The 20,580-nt window shown below is 34.2% G+C and overlaps 1 protein-coding gene across 6 annotated transcripts in view; it reads left to right on the top strand.

Annotated features, from left to right (window-relative positions):
- The window catches only part of FYB1 (FYN binding protein 1), a 143,044-nt gene extending 122,671 nt beyond the window's left edge, over nucleotides 1-20,373 (top strand). For all 6 annotated transcript variants that reach the window (XM_014559677.2, XM_032471327.1, XM_014559675.2 and 3 more), the window contains 7 exons: nucleotides 1,328-1,353; nucleotides 3,601-3,667; nucleotides 6,491-6,581; nucleotides 7,676-7,838; nucleotides 15,636-15,669; nucleotides 17,840-17,871; nucleotides 18,643-20,373. In XM_014559677.2, coding sequence (XP_014415163.1) covers nucleotides 1,328-1,353; nucleotides 3,601-3,667; nucleotides 6,491-6,581; nucleotides 7,676-7,838; nucleotides 15,636-15,669; nucleotides 17,840-17,871; nucleotides 18,643-18,665 — 436 coding nt within the window. In that variant the 3' untranslated portion in view covers nucleotides 18,666-20,373. The remainder of the gene's footprint in view (nucleotides 1-1,327; nucleotides 1,354-3,600; nucleotides 3,668-6,490; nucleotides 6,582-7,675; nucleotides 7,839-15,635; nucleotides 15,670-17,839; nucleotides 17,872-18,642) is intronic.
- The last annotated feature ends 207 nt before the right edge of the window (nucleotides 20,374-20,580 follow it).

The following is a 20,580-nucleotide window of genomic DNA, read 5'->3' as shown; positions in this document are numbered from 1 at the left end:
AATTTGAAGGATCTTAATCACACTTGCTGATTCAGGATATTCCCATTGTTTTATATGTGCTTAACAGATTCACCACTTTTAACTGAAGTCTTTTTTTTTTTTTTCCCCACGGTGCTGCTGGCTTTTTATTTCCTTCTTGAGTAAAAAGTTGCAACATTGGTGCCCTTGTAAACAGACAGAACTGTGACTCCCAGTTCATCCCAATCTGTCTCAAATTATAAAGTGGATTGCAGGCATTTTAGAGAGCCCTATCATATATTTTTTTAATTTTAACTTTTTTACATTTTTTATTGAGTAATAGTCATTTTACAATGTTGTGTCAAATTCTAGTGTAGAGCACAATTTTTCAGTTATACATGAGCATATATATATTCATTGTCACATTTTTTTCTGAAGTCTTTATAAGGTGTTAATTCCACATAGAATTCCTGATTTTAAACCCTTTTGTGAGACACTAAACAACACACAATAAACAGACACTTTATAAGAAAACAGGACAAATCTCTTGATGTTGCATTACTCAAATACAGTCCTTACTTAGCAATAAAAGCAGAGATTATTTTTTTCTGCTCTAATTGCACAACAGCTAATTCTGATTTCAGATCACTTGAACTAATGACCTCTCACACTTCAGTGTAACTATGCACCGTTTTCCAGTGGTGTGTGTCTGTGTGTCTGTGTGTCTGTGTGTGTTTAAAGTTCAGAAAGTACTAAAAGCAAGGTCTTTTTCTGTTTCAACTAAAAGCCACCCAACCATGATTTCAGATCACTTCTATTAATAAGCTCTCACTCTCAAGTTCAATAGGTATTCCTCTCTTATTCACCATTCTTCTGTTTTGGGATATATATGTACATATTGGGGAAACATGGTGATACAAAGATTTCTATGACCTTTGTTGATTTTGATGTTTCATTTCTATTCACTGAGTCAAGTAAACAGTTTTGGGCCTGAACTATGCCACAATGACTCCAAAATATTGAGTCCATTTGATTTACTCTGATACAATAATATGCCCAGACTTCATAGAACAAACCTGAAAACATTGGTCCAAATGCTGTGGGCAAAACAAACCACCGGATGTCTTGACTCTTGACTTTTTTGGCCAACACTGGAGTTCAAAAAGAGTTTTGCTAAATTACAAATTGATGGACAAAAACTTGAAACTTAACAGAAAAATGGAGGATGAGAAAGGGATGATAGTCAACACATTAACTAGCCTTTACAAGCCTCCGGGCTGTTACGTATTCCTGCCTCTCCTAAATAAAAGACTCAATTTCCGTGTTTACATTGATCTGATTATAATTGTGTTCTCATTTTTCTTTTCAGTTTCCCTCCTCCTCCTAAACAAATGGGTATGTAATACAAACTAATTGTATATTTTATATTTCATTTCTTGCAGATGGGGTAGCAGAAAGGATTAGCTACAGTCTAGATATCTGAATTAAAGTCCTGACTCTGAAAGTAATGAACTGTGTAACCTTGTCAAGTAACTGCACCTGGGGTGCTACAGTTTCTCAGCAGTAAAACAGTAGGAAGAGGAAATTTTAAGATATCAATGGTTTTTAAACAGTTCTTTCAGATATAGGGATCATTATGAAGAAAGTGAGCATGGGTGGACGCCAATTCCCCGTGGACTCCCACCCCAGTTCAGTCAGAGCTTGATATATTGGGCTTCTGCATCAATATATGCAGTTCCTAAAAACACCCCAGATTATATGCCACCAAGGTCCTTCTAAATCTAATTTTTTTAAATTTTTTAAATGTATCATTTATATTACATTGGGAAGTATTCTGCTGCTAAATGTAAACCAGTTTCTCCTTCATACAGTTTTGATCAGTTTATTGTTTTACCCCTGCTGAGATAGATCTTTAAAAGATTTTTCTACAGTTTGCTTTGAGCAAGATAAAGTGTGTCACAAGAATCTTCAGGGGCTTTCAAAAAGTTTATTTGAATGTATAAATAAATTGAGAGAGCAAACCCAACACAACGGTAATCTATTCTTCCAGACTGTTTCTCTGACTTTGTTTTCAGTTGTCAATTTGAAAATATGTGAGGCTGTAACTCAAATTGATCAAAACTGATGATGAGCTTATATCTTAATCTATAATTTTCCAAAATATTCAAGAAATTTAGCTCCATGAAAAGTAGGTATTAAAATAGAACAGATGTGATCAGCTGAATAAAAAGTGTGGTTCTTGTTTTAACTTTCTTTCGTTCTCAGGTGTGTCTTAACTGCATGTGCACGGAATAGTCATTTTTCCCCTTCTGGAAACCAGTGATCTGCCATATTTTTTAACATATTTATTATAGTTTCTCCATATAGCTGAGCAAGTTTATCCTGTGAAATTAATTGACCTGTATGGAGGAAAATACACACATATATCTATTACACATATGTACAGTATATATATATGTATATACATAGAGAGAGAGAGAGGAATTTTTAAAGGAAATCAAATCCTCACCACTACCAGAGAGCATTTAAACTTTCTGTGATAATCGTTCCTCAAAGCATTTGTACTCTCTTCAACTCATCTCTTCAACCTAATTTGCTGTGGAGCAACTAAATAGATGCAGAGAGGAAGCATTTCTCCTGAATTTATTAACGAGAAGTATAGAAGGAAGAACAGTATCTACAGACTGGAAAAGCCATGAACCAGTTAAGGTCATAACAACTTTTCCACCAATACTGATTTTCCAAACCTGCTGGTATTAGAAGCATCTTTTATTTTAAGGTGATGCCACACATAATATTTTGCTTGTATTGTTTGTTTGCTGACGGGGAGGTAATTAGGTTTATTCATTGATTTCCACTTGGAGGAGGTACCAGGGATTGAACCCAGGACCTCCTGGGTGCTAAGCATGCACTCTGCCACTTCAGCTGTACCCTTCCCCCGATGCCACACATAATATTGTGGTAAGGTAAAAGTTTATGAAGAGCAGATCAATGAGTAAAAAAGAAGGGTAGATAGATAGACAGGGACATAGACGTAGACTTGTGAATGATACGTATTTATCATAGCACCCTAATTCCCATAAAAATTTTTATTTTAATCTCTTCCTACTGCCAGTGGCCAGAAATGTTGTTTTGTTAGTCAGCAATCTGCTAATCCTGCCATTCAAAATATTTGTAGATCTTCAAATAACCTCAGTCACTGTTTTGAGGGTAGGTTTCTGATAGTGATGATTACAATCATGGTTACTGTTTTTTGAGGGAAATTTAAAGCAGGCATCAAGGGAGATAAGAACCTCTCCCTTTTAAGGTATAGGCAGTGCTTCTAGGAGAAATGTTCAGAAAGCCCAGAAAAACTTATTTTGTTGTCCCTAAAATAGTCTTTAAAAGCATCATTGAAACAACAAGGTCCTACTGTATAGTACAGGGAGCCATATTCAGTACATTGTAACTGCCTATAATGAAAAAGAATATGAAAAGGAATATATACATGTACAACTGAATCACCATTTTGTACACCAGAAATTAGCACAACATTTTAAATCGTCTATCCTTCAATAAAAAAAATTTTTTTAAACCATTGAATGCTCATATCAAAATTTAAACTAGTACTGTTTCAACATTTGATATTTTGTCTTTTGTTAGAAATGGGAGACGAAGTTTATGACGATGTGGATGCCTCTAATTTCCCTGCTCCACCAGCAGAGATGAGGTAATTAACATGTTCTCATTACAATGAAGTAATGAAAATCAGACTGCTCAAGAAAATTCAACTGGAATAAAACCCCAAAGGGATGCGTGTCTGCTGTGTGCGACCATTCACTCTGTCCTCCTCTCCCTGATCCCAGCTCTAACATCTCTGCCAGGTTTGTGAATGGATGGACCGCTCAGATCCTCCTCCTCCTTCTCTCTCTCTCTCTCTCCTCCCCTGCCTTTCTCCCTTCGCCTCCCCCTTCCCCATGGTCCTTCTTCCTGTCCCCTGATTATCCTCCACCCTTTGCTCACTGATGTCTGCAGTCCATTTATTCACTCATTCACTGGGAAGATATTTGAGACCCTGATCACAACTGATGTCACCAATTCATCCCTTAACTTCAGTTTTACTTTTTTTTCCCAAAACATTTGTCTTGAATACACTGCTTAGTTCATGTCTCAACCCTCATCCACCTGGTTCAAGCCTCCTCCATCCTTCATGAGAGAGAGAGAGAGGATTTGTGTTTTGAAAGGCTTTTTTAAAGTTACGTCACTTTTTCACAAAAGCATTAGATTCTCAAAGGTTCCATTCAAAAAACAAATTAAAAAAAAAAGAGACAGTAAACAGGGAATGGTGACTCTTCAGCTTACCTAAGGCTCCAATTTAACTTTAGACAAAAATTGTAAGAAAATCTAAAATCAGTTAATACAAGAAGAGTACCTTTTGAAAGTTCTTTTGAAATAGAGAACAACGTGGTAGGATGCTTTTTTATACTCCAATAAATGTGTGAGATGATCTGATACATACTATATATAAAAGCAACAACACTTCCAGAAAAAAGAAAGATAAGTAGAAAGATCTTGAACTTGATTAGTTAGGGATGAAAGTAACATAAATGGAATACAGTAACTGCTGTCTTATGCGCTGTACTGGTAAAAACGTGTGAGTGAACTCTAAGTATTTATTTTTCACCAACATTGTTAAATTAATTTTTCAGAGCAAGAAGCAGTATCAAGATCAAAGAAACTGGTGGAAAAATATGCTGTTGTTTATATATGAAAATCAAGTTCTATGGGCAAAACAAACCAGAAAAATGAAAGGAGATCATTCTCCCTTTTCAGTTCCCCTTGAAAGGACAATCTCATCTTCTTCACTGATATGTGGTTTTAATATTTCTCACCACCAGGAAGATGCTTCTATCCCTGACAGTGTTTAATGGATTTTTCCATTTAATGCTGCTGTAGAAATGCCACCACATTCAATTAAATAGTTCTCTAGGGACCTGGAGTCACACGTTTGCCTTTTCTTTAAGCACAATAAACCCCAGCTGGTTAAATTTTATATGATATGTACTGTTTTCTTTCCCACTGCTTATTTTCAGAGTTTAAGACAATTGTGTGTTCCCTAACATAACATTTTGGGTTTTTTTAATTTTTAAGTTTTTATACAATTTTAAAGGTTACTTTCCATTTACAGTTATTACAGAATATTGGCTATGTTCCCCGTGCTGTACAATACATCCTTGAGCCTGACACCCGGTAGTTTGTACCTCCTCCTCCTGCACCCCTATGTGACCTCTCCCTCCCACCAGTAACCACTAGTTTGTTCTTGTTCTCTGTGAGTCTGCTTCTTTTTTGTTATGTTCACTAGTTTGTTGTATTTTTTAGATTCCACACGTAAGTAAAGCATTCTATTTTTTAATAAATTTCAATAAATTATTCTCAAAGAGGGCTTGTGGGGCATTTGTAACATTCATATATCTTCTGATTGCTCCAGAGTGCTAATCTGGGCCAGCAGTTCCACTACTGCCCAGGGTATCATAGGACGGAAGATACTGAAGGGCAGCGCAGGCCCTCGGGCAGCATACTGTGCTAACTCATTGGCCAGTGAATGAACTAAATTCTGAGAATCAAAAATTAAGACTCAAGCATTTTAAATAAATCAGTTACAAACAAAACTTTATCTTAGGTAATCAAAATAAAAATTAATATCAGTGTTTAAAATTTTTCAGTATTCACGCATATTCTGATTTTTAAAATTCCCTCCTGCAGAAATTCACAGCCTTTCCCTAACATCCATATTTGACCCTAGGGAATGGTTCTCAACTTTGGCTGCAAGTTAATAGTACCTGGGAGCTTTTAAAACATGTATGCCAGTGCCTGGACCCCACTCAGTCTAATTAATTAGAAATTTAAATTAATTTAATTTAATTAGAATTTCTAGGAATTAGACAAGGGCAGTGATGCTTTTTAAAAGCTTCCCAGGTGATCCTATATGTGGCCAGGCTAGAGAATTGCTACCTTAGACCTGTTCACCTCTCTTGTAACAGTTAGCTTTAGTCCAGTTGGTATCTTGAGATGTGACCCTGGCTTTATTTTTAGTAGGTATAAAAAATTAACAGATAGCTAAACTTTTTAAGCTATAAAAGTCAGTCTTTCAAAAAATGTTCTGTTTTTAAAAAAAGCCTTTTCTATGACATTGGCCAAGGCACTTAATTATCTAGGAAGGATTGGAAAAATATAAGGAGTTCAAGAATAGGTTGAATCTTATGAAACTGCTGCTATGTGACCATGTTTAAATTACACTTCAGTGATTTTATATCATTCAACATAATAGATAATCTCTTCTACTTTAACTCAATCTGTATTCTCTTGAAGAATCTATTCTGCCGTATGAAATGTCATCATTTATTACAATGAATTATTGAACTTCTAAGAAAAATAATTCATTGAAAATGAAATTTAACAAAACTGTAATGTTATAAACTAAGTGTCTATTATATACTATTCTTTTTATATTTTTAAAGCTAAATGCTGTTTTATGTGTGTTCTGCCATTCTAGTCTAGGAGCCAAGGCCAAGTCAGAAGAAAAAGACCTTAAGAAGCTAAAAAAGCAAGAAAAAGAAGAAAAAGACTTCAGGAAAAAATTTAAAGTATGTTTCACTTAAATATCATATGAAGTTCAAAGTGCTAATGAAAAAAATGATGATTTTTAAAAGTATAGTTATCAGTATCACAGTTATTCATCATGTCTTTATTTTCTCCAAAATTTTTTTTTATTATTTTTTAATGGAGATACTGGGGATTGTACCCAGGACCTTGTGTATGCTAAGCACTCACTCTACCTCTGAGCTATACCCACTCAACCCCCTACAAAATTTATTTTAGATATTTAAATTTATATTTAAATTTATTCCTATAACAAATTAGGCAAACTCTAATAAAAGTACAATAGATATCCTGCAATAATCATCTAAATTTAGCTGTCCTTTGAACCTTGATAAGAAGATAATCTAAAAATAGAATGAATAAAAAAGATATAGTATATATATCATGGAATATTATTCAGCCACAGAAAAGGAGGAAATCTTGCCATTTGTGGATGAGCCTTGAGAGCATTATGCTAAGTGAAATAAGTCAGAGACAGAGACAAATACTGTGGGATGTAACTTAAATGTCAAATCTGGAAAAACCAAACTTACAGAAACACAGAGTAAAAAGGTGGTTATCCGAGGCTGTGGGTGGGGAGCACAGGGTGATGTTTGTTGAAGGGTACAAATGTTCAGTTATAAGATGAATATGTTTTAGGGATCTAATTACAGCATCGTGATTATAATTAGTAATGCTATATTGAATACTTGAAAATTCTTAAGAAAGTAAATCTCAAATGATCTCACAACAAAAAAGAGATGGTATTAAAAGTAAAAAAAAATGGTACTTACGTGAGGTGATCGAACCAATAGAACTAAAGGTATGATGGTTCATTTTGCAATATATGAGTGTGTCAAAGTAACACATGTACATCTTAAACTTAAAAATTTTTTTTATTTTAAAAATAATTATTGTATTAGCTTGATGAGGTTATGAATGATTTTTCTCCAAAAAAGTCTTTAATGTTCTTACATTATCTTTTGAAAACAAGGAACTATTTATTTAACAAAGACTTTCTTAATAAAGTTGTCAATAAATGAATTACTTTAATAGCACAATCAATCAATAATGTAAATGTTTTTCCTTACTTTTCCAGTATGATGGTGAAATTAGAGTCCTATATTCCGCCAAAGTTGCACTCTCCTTCACTTCTAAAAAGTGGGGGAACAGAGACCTACAGATAAAGCCTGGAGAATCCCTTGAAGTTATACAAAACACAGACGATACAAAAGTTCTCTGCAGGAACGAAGAAGGAAAATGTAAGTCACTGCTTACTCTTCACAGATGTGACACTCCAGAATTTAACAGCCAAACAAGTTTTAGTGATTACCCCTGTGTTTATTAACTCTTTTTGCTCCATGCTTTGTGAATTGTAGAGAACATTAAGAAATGGGAGATCTTGCTGTGCTGGAATCAGTGTATTTTATTTTATTTTATTTTTCATTTTCCACCTGCTATATTTGGCACTGAGATGCCAAGGTAATGCCAAGCTAGTGCTTCTGGAAATGCGGCCCCACAGCCCGCCCCTCCTCCCCAGCATCAGAAAACCCTTGTGCATGTATTAAAGTTGCAGTACCGTGAACCCACCCTTGACTTGCTGAGTCATAAGCTCTGGGGATCAGAAGCAGTCTGTGATCATAACTTCTTCCCCAGTTTGTTTGCTCTTATGTACACTGATGTGAGAATCATTGTGCTAAAGTAGTGAGTGGTTCTTGCTCTGATTTTGAAATTATATCTAGTATGTCATACCTAAACTTTCCAGTTTTCCTACCTTGCAAATTCACTTGTTTTCATTTCCTTCTTGGACACAGTTAATGTGACCTACTATTTCCCATAAATACAAAAGAGTCCTATCCTCTCTGACTTTATCAGCTGTTAAAGCTGACAGATGGGAATGCTTTTGTGCAGTTTTAAAAGGAAACTTATTTCATTTAAAGTCCAGGGAAGAGTAATTCAATATTAACTTGTCCTGTATTTAAAATTGGACTGGCCCATATCGGCTCGGTAAGTCTGCACAGAAAATGCAACCTCTGAGTCCAGTTTTAATGACAGGAAGGTGACTCAGGGACAGGAACCAAAATGGAGTTTTTAAGAATAAAACACAGTGACTCAAGGGTGGGGAAAATGGATCTGAAGTTTTTATGGAAGAGGTGTGGTCAGCTTTTAAAAGGAAAAAATTAAATGTGGGTTACAAAGGATAAAAGGCAGGGGTATGTAGTATTAAGACCTGAAGCTCACTGGAGAGAATTCGTAGACAGAGCTCCTGGAGACAAAGAAAACCCCCATTCAGACCAGAATTTGTGAAGATGTACCCCAAGGACTAGTCTTAAATGCAGAAAAACTACATGCTTTTAAATGTCATCAAAATATTTTAAAAGTTCAAAAATTTTTAAACTATGAAATAAGTCATGACGAATATACCAAATTGAATATTTTATAGGATGATTATGATAATAACATGAGGAAATTCTCATGATACAGTAGTAAAAGAAATAAGAAGCCTGCTTAATGTAGTATAGGATTTACAGTCATGTAAAAATAAAAGAAACGAACCTAAAATGCTAATTATGCTGATCAGAGTGATAAATAAATAAATAAATGCTGAGTAGGGTGATGGGACTAAATGGTATGTTTTCTTTCCTCTACTTTCCAAATTATTTCACATTTTTCACAACAGAGCATTGTCCTAGTACTTGTCATGTGGACCTTTCTCCAGAGGACAAGCTTCAGACATATCTTGCCCTGCTGTCCTGAGACTCCTGTCCTTAGCAACAAACCCTATCTAGAGCCATACTCCTGAGCTTCAAAGTACATGCACTTCACGTGAGGATCTTGTTAAAAATGCAGATTCTAATTTAGTAGGTCTGAGGTGGGATGTGACATTCTGCATTTTCCCAAGCTCTTGGGTAATTGTTGCTGCTGGTCCGTGGAACATGCACCAAGTAACAGAATGTAAATGACTTAACAATAAACGTGTGCAGGTCCAGATGAGCAGGGAGAGATACAGCATCAGAAACAGAAATTCGGAGGAGGCTCCTATCTAGGAACCGGTACACCTTAAGAATGAGGAAAAGCAATAGCCATTCAGGGATGATTTTGTAATCTGCTCTCATTTTCTATTTGGACATCGGTAATTCTAAATACTGTCTGAATACTGGAGGGCTCCTGTCCTCTTAGAATTTATCATCTGTTAAAAATGAGCTGAGAACATTACATCAATTTCTGGTAGATAAAATCAAGGGTTCCATGTAACATTTATCTTTTATCTTTTTATTTATTTATTTTTTTTTTTTGGTGCAAGACCAATGCATTTTACAATTCCCAAGTTCACTGGAAACTAATTCAGTTCTTAGGGGTCCATCGCAAATAGAATGGAGACCAGATGACTATATTGGTAGCACTTATGTACTTGTTTTTTATTTAAAGACTTTCTTTGGGCTGGACTTTGTTTTAGTTTGGTTTCCCCATTTGGGAGGTGATTCTGGGAAATGCCTGAAGGCAAGTGTAGAAGTAGCCTGGGAAGAGAAGGCAGCTGATAAAGCCTTGTTAGCAAAAAAGTTACCACTTGGGTAGTTGGAGCTTAATTAGCTGGGAACTCGGAGTGGCATCCAATGGGAAACGAATTGGGGTGTTTATACATCACCTCCTGTCCATCAGGAATTGAAGCCTACTCCTAGGCAGGTGGCGAGTCATTCGGGATACTTAAGCAAGCTGATAAAGGGAGTTCTGGAAGCCAGAGACAAGCCATCAGTAAATGAAAAATGTAAATGATGTCAGCTGAAAGTTGACACAAAGCACTGAAGTGATAAGGGTGAAGGTAGGTGGGAGGGACACCGGGAAGCATCTGTGATTGCATTATTTCACCATTTAATTATCATATCTGCTTATTTTCACTTTTATTTTTCCAAATCTCTGGCTTTTCTTCATTTTTCTAAAACTGTTGCTTATTCTTTCCTTGAACTGGATCCCTGACATTCTTCATTTTCTTAATTTCTGGTCCATTCCTCAAATATCTTTATAGGATTTGGGATGGTTGTCATATGGATTTAACCCTCCGTCACCTGGGTTATTGCAACAGCCTTTCTAATGAGATGTCTACCTTACCCTTACTCTCAGCCAATCCACTCATCACACTGTTACCCAAATATTATCTTTTAAAATACAAAGTCTTTAGGGTTAGTGCATAAAACCCTTCCTGGTCTAGCCGGACCCTCAGCAACTATTTCCCATCTGCAACTGATACTCCAGAAATACAAACTGCTTACTTGTCATTCCCTGAGTACATTATGCTGTTTCATCCTACTTTGATATTTTATTCTACTTGGAACACCCATAAATTATCTATTAAAAACAATCCAGTTGTCATCTAAAATTGGAAGAACACTCACTCCCTCCTCTCCAGGAACCCCAGCATAATCTCTCCCTTGCGCCACCAGGCTTCTACTTTTATTGCTATAATTGTCCTTATTCTCTTAGCAATCTATTACTTTTACTAGACTCTGAACTTAAGAGTAGCTTCAGTGAAATGTTCTTAACATTGTATTGCCAACACATTCTTCGCCTCCTGGCACCTAGTTTGGGGCTTTCTGAATTGAGTGTACAATTCGGAGATTGCATTTGGATAACCAGATGAAAATCTGACATATTGACATTCACAGGAAGAAGTCTGTTGAATAGTTTAGAAGTCTTATTAGAAGACAGAAGTCCTCTGTCTTAGCCTTAGTAATGTGGTTCAGTTGTTGTGTATCATTTGGGAGCCTCTAAATCTTTCAGTTCCTTATTTCTACATCTAATTTGCAGCAATGGCATCTGCAGTCCAACACCATGGTGACCTGAAGATTGTCCTTACTTTCTGTTCTTTAATCCAGCAAAGAAAAGAAAACCATAATTTACTTAAACCTAAATTTGTAATGATAGAAATCAGAGGCCAAACCATTAACAATAACCCCTTCCCACTGAGGAGTAGAGTAGAAGCCATTTTTACAGGCATTATCACATTTGATCAAATCTCAGCCACAGACTTGTAGAAGAGCACATTGTAGAGGTGTTGCGTTCTTAAATATATATCTCTGGCACTTTCCCAACTGTTCAGAATTTCTCGCCAATGTTTGTGCGTATCAACGTCTCATAAGCTGTGAGTTTTCCCACCTCCTGACACTGGAGAAAATTTTTCTACAAAAAAGTGTGAAATGAGACATGAGCTGAGTTATTTGTGGTCAAAATGTTCTCCATTTACTCTGGGCATCAAAGACAGGGGAATTTTAAAGGTGCTTTAGATGTTCCCTAATCCAACTGATCATTTCTTTGTTTAGGTAATTTTTTTTCCATTTTAAAACAGCATATGCTCACTGAAGGAAAATTTTTTATTCAGAAATGTTCTAAGTCACTGATTTGAAGCCCTAAAAAATAAGTAGGGAGATAGAGAAAGAAGAGAGGGGGAAAGAGAACATTTTCTAAATGAGGATAATTTATATTTAGTATTATAAACTGCATTTTGTTTTTAATTTCTATTATATTTTGAGCATTTCCCCCTTGAAGTTGGACATTGTTCCATTTGCCTGGGTAAATCTATGTAGTATGATTTTATTGTTTTTAAACTACATGAGGCCAAATTGAGTAAATCTAACCTTATTTCTGGACTTGCTCACAACAAATAAAATAATAGGGAAATAATCAAAGTTGTCATTTTTATTAAGTAAAAAATTTGAAAACATTAGAATGAAGATATTTTTCATTTCTCAAAAGCTTGTTTTGTATATCCTTGGTAATTTTATATTCACCACATCCTTCTGAAAGGTGAGTCATTAGTCCTAGGACACATCTGCACTGTAGCAAGTAAACATTTTGGGAAGAAATTAACTGGCACATATGGGGGGGTGGGTGTTACTTTCTTGACTAGCTCTGTCCCACCACATATTTCAAAACATTTGTTCCAACCACTGTGTTCTGCTGTATGAATGTGAGGTTTCCAAATAATAGTTTCATACTGTGTGTGAGAATCCCTGATGTGCCAGTGCTCACAGCGTTACAGGGCTAACTACACACAGCAGCCACTCTACGTGTTACAGAACTCTGATAAGGTTTTTTGTTTATTTCATTTGTCTTTTCATTCACATTCCCTATGATGGATGTACCTGGAAAGAGAGCATTTTTCCACTGCAAAAAAAAAAAATTTGTTTCTAGGAACTATAATGGGGAGATTATATAAAAATTCATGGTAAGTCACTTGTTTTGGCAGTCATGAATCATGATTTTAATAGAATGAGGTTTCAGCAGAGATTTCTAAAGGTACTAGACAGCAAAACCTATGCTATATTAAAAGTCATTAGCCCTGTAAAAATTCTGTGTAATAGTGATTTTATAACTAATGAGCCCCAAATTATCACATCATTTCGGGGAACTAAAACAGAGCAGCACCGTCCCGTCCCACACTCCAATTCCGTGATACATTTGTTCTTAAATCATATTCACAGTCACTGATGTTTATTTGTCTCACACACACAACAGCAGCAGCAACATTGGAGCATTCAGTAACAGAAAAAGCTGTTTCTTAGAACTCTTGAACAAACAAGATGTAGGAGGAAATGTAATAGGGGTTTGAGAATCCAAGGAAATTGTTTTTTGTAAGTAATTTTGTGAAGGAGGGTAATTAAGCTGTTTATCATGACTTACTAACTTTGGTCATGGAAAGGACTGTCTTATGCTTAACTACAGATAGTGTCTTGTCCAGGTCTACAGAATTTTAGCATAATTGAGTTTTAAAAAATAGATTATCAAAAAATATAGGAAAATAAAAATCTTTAATTTCCAAAAATGATTATATTCTGTTTTGGATTTTATTTCTCTTAATCATCCAAATATTAAAAAACAACAACAGAAATATGCTTGATGCCAGACTAATTCCAGTCTCTGGCAATATTTTCTAATTTCTTATACATTTCTCTAATTATCTATCTCCTAATTTTAATTCAGGTATTTTACAGAGTCCAAACAACTCACATTGAGATTGACCTCATTGTTAAAGGTTTTGGTCGTTATTTTTAAATCACTAACTTAAACATGAATATCATGGGAACACTTAGTATTGTATTATTTTCCAATTTGTTTTAAGAGAAAATTCAAAACCAAAACAGAACCACCAATTTTAACTAACGAAAAAAAACATTTGTGACCATTACAGTCTGTGGAGACCTGTTCACCTTTTATTTTAGCCCCAAACATAAATACAGGTAAAGACAGATTTCAGTTATCGGAACCCTGAAACAAAATCCACAATTTGTTCTCGAAGTCTGTTATTTGCACAGGTTTCCTCTTTTGGGAGACACATGCTGAACTGAGTTGTTTGGAGATGAGCTTATCCCCCTTTAAAAATTATGTTAAAGTATGATGTCCACCTTAATTTGTTAAAAGTCTGTTACTATGAAATGAAAGAAAGAACTGTGATATCAAAGGATCCTACCCAAGAATCATAGGTATCAAGTTTAGACGACCTTATGTGAATAATGTTTGCCACTTTTGCCTTAATCAAAATAAAAAGGAAGATACAGCATAATCTAATTTTTCATATACTGAGAAAAATATTACTTTATTGTGCATTTGTCATTGTGACACATGCCTCATTACTTGCATACTACAGGAGTTCAAAGATAACTTTGATTCTTTCTTTTCCAAATATGATTCTTATAAGCAGTTTTCACTAAAAAGTGGTAAATTTCTTGATAAAATATTTTGGAGGTTTTTTTTACCTTGGAATATTCTTTTATTCTTTCTCTTTCTCTTTCTTGCTTTCGTTTAAATGGAGGTGCTGGGGATTGAACCCAGGACCTCATGATCAAACTCTACCACTGAGCTATACCCACCCCTCTACCCTGGAATATTCTAAGGGAAAGTTCATTTCCTTAAATTAATCTACAATTTCAGTTTTATGATTCTAACTTGTAAAAAATTTGCGTGTTAAATCAGTGGCAATATGACATTAATATGTTTAAGTAAGTTTATTATCGTTTGTATTAATCTTTGCTTACGAGCTTGCTGATTTCTGATTTTTTTAGGCATTTACTCTGGTTTAGAAACCAAAACTAGATCTGAAGTGGACCAAAACCAATCAATTGAGTCAGTGAAAGAAATTATTCAGAACCTGTATTGACAAGGCTATAAACAGTACTAATCTCCAGCATACAATAATAATGGTTAGGCACTAACACAAAATTAAGAATTCCAAAGTTAGTAATATTAATTAGGTGTCAGCAGACATTTTCTTAAGAAAAATAGTCCATGTTTTTTTCTAAGGAGTATTTTGCACAATATGGGCAAATGTAAAGTGATCAAAGTAATCTTTGCTTTCTTTTGTAAAATATTGTCTATTTTTCTACCTAACAGAGGAATTACTAGAATCCCTATTGTGTGTTCTTCTAATAATGATTTGTTCCATGAAAGATGAAAACGCGAAGGTTGCCACTCTGGCAGAAGCAGCAGTGGAAGACCTTCCACGCTGATTGTAAGAGAGCTATTCTGAGACCGTTTGGAAAGCACACCCCCCTAAGTAACCACTAGATTGTGGATCTGAAAGGGTAGTTGAACACAGTTCTGACTCTGCTCAGTATAATAAAGTTTGAAAAGTTAAGTCTTAGAACTGGTGGTATTTAAAATCCCTACCTATGGACTACTTTTGTAATTGGAGAAATTATGCTTCATAAATTCTTCCTACAACTGGGTCATGTCACCTTGAAGAAATAAACTAAAATTTGAAAGGTGCTTGTGTTCCAACCTGCAGTGGCTTCAAAAAGAAAATATTATTCTTTAATTTAAGGGGGAAAGGAGAAAAGATTGTAAATGGAAGGAAAGAGGCATGTAAGAGAGAAAAGTTAGAATAGGAAAAGAAAGGGAGAGAAAAGTGGGCTCAAGTAAGAAAAATGAGTCATATTTGGAGATAGAGACAATGATTCAATACATTATATTTTTAATTGCTAAATTCTATGTCAAATTCTTAAAAGAAATAGTAGAGATTTTTCCAGATTGTACTGTTGATAAAAATTTCTTTTCTTTTTCTTTCTTAGATGGTTATGTCCTTCGGAGTTACTTGGTGGACAAGTAAGTCCATTTTCTTCTACTACTATACTTACAAAAAGAATTATATGCTTTTATTTAAAAAAGATTCCTAATATCACTTAAATAACATACTAAACTATCATGAAGAAATTTTAAAACAATATTCTATACTAATGTCAATATAGTAGTAGCCATAATGAAGTTAAAGTTTTCATAAAGTGTCGCTCTTTCAAATATAGAAGAGAAACAATTCTCATTCATGATTATACAGCTCACAGTTTAATATCTTCATTGAGACAGACATTGCAAACATAGGAGACAGACAAGTCAAAACCATTAACACTTTCATTAACACTTTGATGTCACTTGGTATCAATGCAGTTGGTTGAAATGAATTAATCAGGGACCACTAGTGTCTGCACAGTAGGTATAAATATCACCTGTTGAATGTTCATGGTTGGGCCCCTGATTGAGAGCTTTTCTTTACCCACACCAGGCACAGTAGAGTATTAAGTTGCCTTTTTTAGAAGCATGCCAGCAAAAAGACAGTGGTCAATGATTCTTCTATTCTTATGAATAGGATGTTGTCACAGTCTGGTACTAGTGCTACTAGAGTCCCCCCAAATATAAGATTCTGTTCAAGTAAACCAGTACAAGAAATGAACTCATTATCAGAGTAGGGCATATGTCAATACAAAGATTTACAGAATTCTGTACATAATTTTAAAAAATCAAGGAGGATTTGCAAACTGTATCCATAAACAATCTGACACCAATCAGAAGGAGGCAAATCAAAGTTTAGTGCTCTGTCAGCAAACTAATAAAGAGTTAAAAGAAAGACAACCAGAGCAGTAATCACAATGGTAGGCATGAGACTTTTCAATAGGTTTTATCCCGTGAAAGATAGAAATTTCAAGGAAAGAATGTGTGACAAATAACGGGACCTCTTCATCAGTGATTATTACAGGATGATTAAGAAAGAATTTAGAAAATGTACTAAGTAATTATTGCTTCACCACCTATTGAAATACTTAATAAATGTTTATTGAATGAATGATAGAAAAATCTATCCTCTTTGCATTTGTGTCATATTTCCATTAGTCAAATCCTCCCTCAATCTCATAGAAAGGATCTGAACAGAAGACATAGGGAACTCACAGCATCTCCATAGCTGGCAGCAATTTGAAAGGCCTGCTGCTGCTTCCGTGATAAATGCACAAATGTGGTACAAGAACCAAGAGTGGGTCTGGTCTAAGTGACAGTCACCTTACATTTCTGAACTTTGAAATCATATCCTACTTTTCAAAGCTGTATTAACATTTATAATACTTTATATTTTTATTATTGTGTATCATTCTTTCTTCTGTTAGATTATAAACTTCTTGAAATCAAAACTTGTGTCTTACTTATATTTATATCTAATGGAACATAGGAGGGACTCAGTATGTGTGTGGAATAGAGTATTTCCCAAAGATTCAGGACCAGATAAAACCTAAAATGTGTGAAAGTCACCAGAACTTTTATTATGAATGCTACCTATAACCATAAATACTGCCATTAACATTTTAATAATTATATAAGATAAGAATTATCATACTAACCACATCCTGGCTACTACTTAATCAATATTTAAGTATATTATAATTAACATTTACAAATTATAATTAGAAACATTGCAAAAAGGATACACCCATTTCCAATGTTAAATATTGTATTTCATTCAACGTTTGAAGTTCAGATGAAAGTAGTATAAATCTGATACAAAGAATATATATAAAGAATATAAAGAATTCATTGTATTTTTTGGATTAGAGCCCCCAGTGGAGTACTGTGCCATGATTTTTCAGTTTGCTCAGTTCAGCAAACACTTTGTACCAAACACAGCTGTGTGCTAGGCTCATGATTTAATCTAAAGATGGGTAAGGTATGGTCTGTGTTCTTGGGGAATGTTTTCATTATTCTGTGTGTCTACAATATGGAATAAATTGGGTGTTGGTTTTCTTTTTTTTAAGAATGAGCAGAAGATTAGATTAAATCAATGAAAGGAGATGCAGATGAATATGAAATTTCTTCTCACTTCTAAATGCATATGTAATTTCTCACCTTCAAATGCCTTGTGTCACATAAAATCATCATATTAAATCTTTAATCTAAATATTGCTTTAGTATTAAGATTTTTTATTAAAATAAAAATTATTTTCTACATTTACAGTGATGGAGAGATTTATGATGATATTGCTGATGGTAAGTCTCATGCAGCATCCATTGCAGAGAACAGTAATGGTGAATTTTCTGTTCCTACAAATACTGGAAACAACTAGCTGAATTAATTAGAGCCTTCCAATCTGATCAGAATTTGAATCACCTGAAAATGTTAGGAAAGGTAAATGCTGCGGTATAATGAAAAAAAATTATTTTTATACATGACTGGAAATCAAGGAAATTTTTCATTTATTTTCTTTGAAAACAAAAGAATGAAAATATTTGGTGAATTTTTTCATTATACCATGAATCTTAAAAAAGAATTGCTTTTATCCACAAAAGTGTTTGTACTTGGCCAATAAGCAGGTACTTATTTTGTAATCTGTATTACTTACTAGTATTATCTAAGCATCATACATTTCTAAATTATGATCTAAAAAATTAATGTCACCTGAAGCATAGTGTTACATTCTTTTAAACTTATGATTCTTACTGATATTTAATATTTTCAAACTCATTCAGGATGACTATCAAAAAGTACATTTAATTAAGTGTCAGGTAAAATAATCCTGTGTCTTATTTTGATAGAGAGTAGATCTGTTTAGAAACTTGGTTGGAATTTTACCCTGAGCAATGAAATTTAAATAAATGTATGGCCTTCCGTTTAACTGCTTTTTCATAAAGTGAGCCAGCTCTGCTTTTTAAAATCCTAAACCAGGAGAGTATGAATCACCTATATTTCCAACCTTGGAACATTTAGAGGGTGTATGTTTTGTATAACTGTATTTAAATCTGTATTTTTTTTTCTTTCAGGTTGCATCTATGACAATGACTAGCTCGCAGCTCTGCTCATTCTGCTGTGTTCATTTGATGCCAATGTGAAGTCTGGGTTTTAATTGGCATATTTTACTGGGTATCATAGAAAATGAGTACACAAAACTACTCATTACCATTTGTTACAAAATTCTGATTATCCTTTAGAAAATGACCTCTGCTTAATAACATCTTGGAAGAGTGCATCAATGAGATGTGAGAATTATTAAGTGTCCATTTCTGCCTTGGGTACAACTGTGAAGGCACGTCTTTTAGACCATCAACAGACAACTCTCCCTTCCTAAAAAAATATCATTTGAGAAGAAATGACTGTTGTCTAAATAAATATAAGCAAGAACAATAAAGAAATACAAGGGAGACAATTTTTAAACTTCCCATAAGAAGGAAAACTATTGTTTGTGCTTCTAATTATGATCATATCTTAGATTCTGTATTCAAATTATCCATCTTTAAAAAAGCATGGGTGTCTCCTCTCTTACTGGTGGGTTAAATGTTTTAAAAAATTATAGTAGTAGCAGAACTTCTGTGTAAAATTTGTCCGTATTTGTTCATTGTTAATATGTTTTAATTATTTGATAAGAATGTTTGCAATTAGTATGCACACCTAAGATTAAAACTGTTGAAGAGTCTAAAATGTCTTCTTTCTGCAGTTTCATGTGCTAACAGTATTAATAATTATAATTAATAACTCTATATTCTCTTTAAAGTACTGTTGTAATTAAAGTAGCTGTGAATGAAGACTACCCTAAAATTATGAAGAATGGAACAGTGGACTTTGACATTAACTAGCTGCTTCTTCTTTTTCCTATGAAGACTTTTAAAGGTTTTCAGTTTTTTGTTTTTTCAGTTACCTCTATGGAAAAAAAAAATTTTTTTTAACCAAACTGGAAAATTGGCCAGCAGAGGGAGTACAAATTAATAAACCTTAGTGTTTGGGCTAGGGTGTTTACTATTGGTACAGACTCATTTCCAAAGTAACCTAAAAACAAAATGTGAAGCATTTGGGTTCCAAATGCTAAGAACACTAACCACCACGATACAAAAATGCAAAAACCTAACACCCAAGAAAATAGCATATTGGGAAATTTTTTTCACCACTTTCAAAATACTGAGCTAATCCTAACGCTGGTTCTGCTACTAATGAGCCATGATGTGATATTGGGTAGATTATTTATCCTCCCAGTTTTCTCATCTGCCTATTAGGATTAGGCCAAGTCCATTTTCCCCAACTTTTTCACTCTTAGTTACCTCAGACTTCTCTAATCCTCTACCCCAGCCCTGTGTTCTGGAAGTTTTGCTTATTTTTAAAACTCATCGATTAAATAATGATGAATGCATTATCCATGTTTTAATATTGCAAAGTTTCATTGGAGAGTCTGAAGAGTGGCTGTGCTGAACTGAGGAAATTTCAAGTAATTATAATGGAACTCAAAGTCTTCATATGGGTAAAGGGAGATTTCTATTAGGTACTTTGAAATTTAAAATAGATCAACTACTGTTGTTCAATGTATACATTCTGGGAGTCTGAGACCCCCAAGTTTAGAAGCTACTGATCTCAAAGACCCCCACCAATTATGAAATATTTTGATGTCCACTTTTTGATAGGGGGAGCCAGTATATGCTCATGTGATGAATTTGATGCTAGATAAAATTATATCATCCAAAAGTTTTTTTTGTTTATTAAATTTGGTAACAAATATGCATGATACACTGATAGTATATTTCCAGTAATTTTTTTTCTGATTGAGAACAGTATAAACTTAATACAATGTCAGTTTTTAAAATTCCAAATTAGATAAAGGGAATATTTTTGAGTTTTGGTTTATACAACATGAAACAGACACATGCCTATGAAAGATTTATATAATAGACAACCCTCTTAATATAAAAGATATATCTGAAGTATTCATTTTAATG

The sequence above is a fragment of the Camelus ferus genome, chromosome 3, assembly GCF_009834535.1.
Source record: "Camelus ferus isolate YT-003-E chromosome 3, BCGSAC_Cfer_1.0, whole genome shotgun sequence".
In the NCBI taxonomy this organism is placed as follows: Eukaryota; Metazoa; Chordata; class Mammalia; order Artiodactyla; family Camelidae; genus Camelus; species Camelus ferus.
The sequence above is the reverse complement of the archived record's forward strand: the minus strand, read 5'-3'. Positions and strand labels throughout refer to the sequence as shown.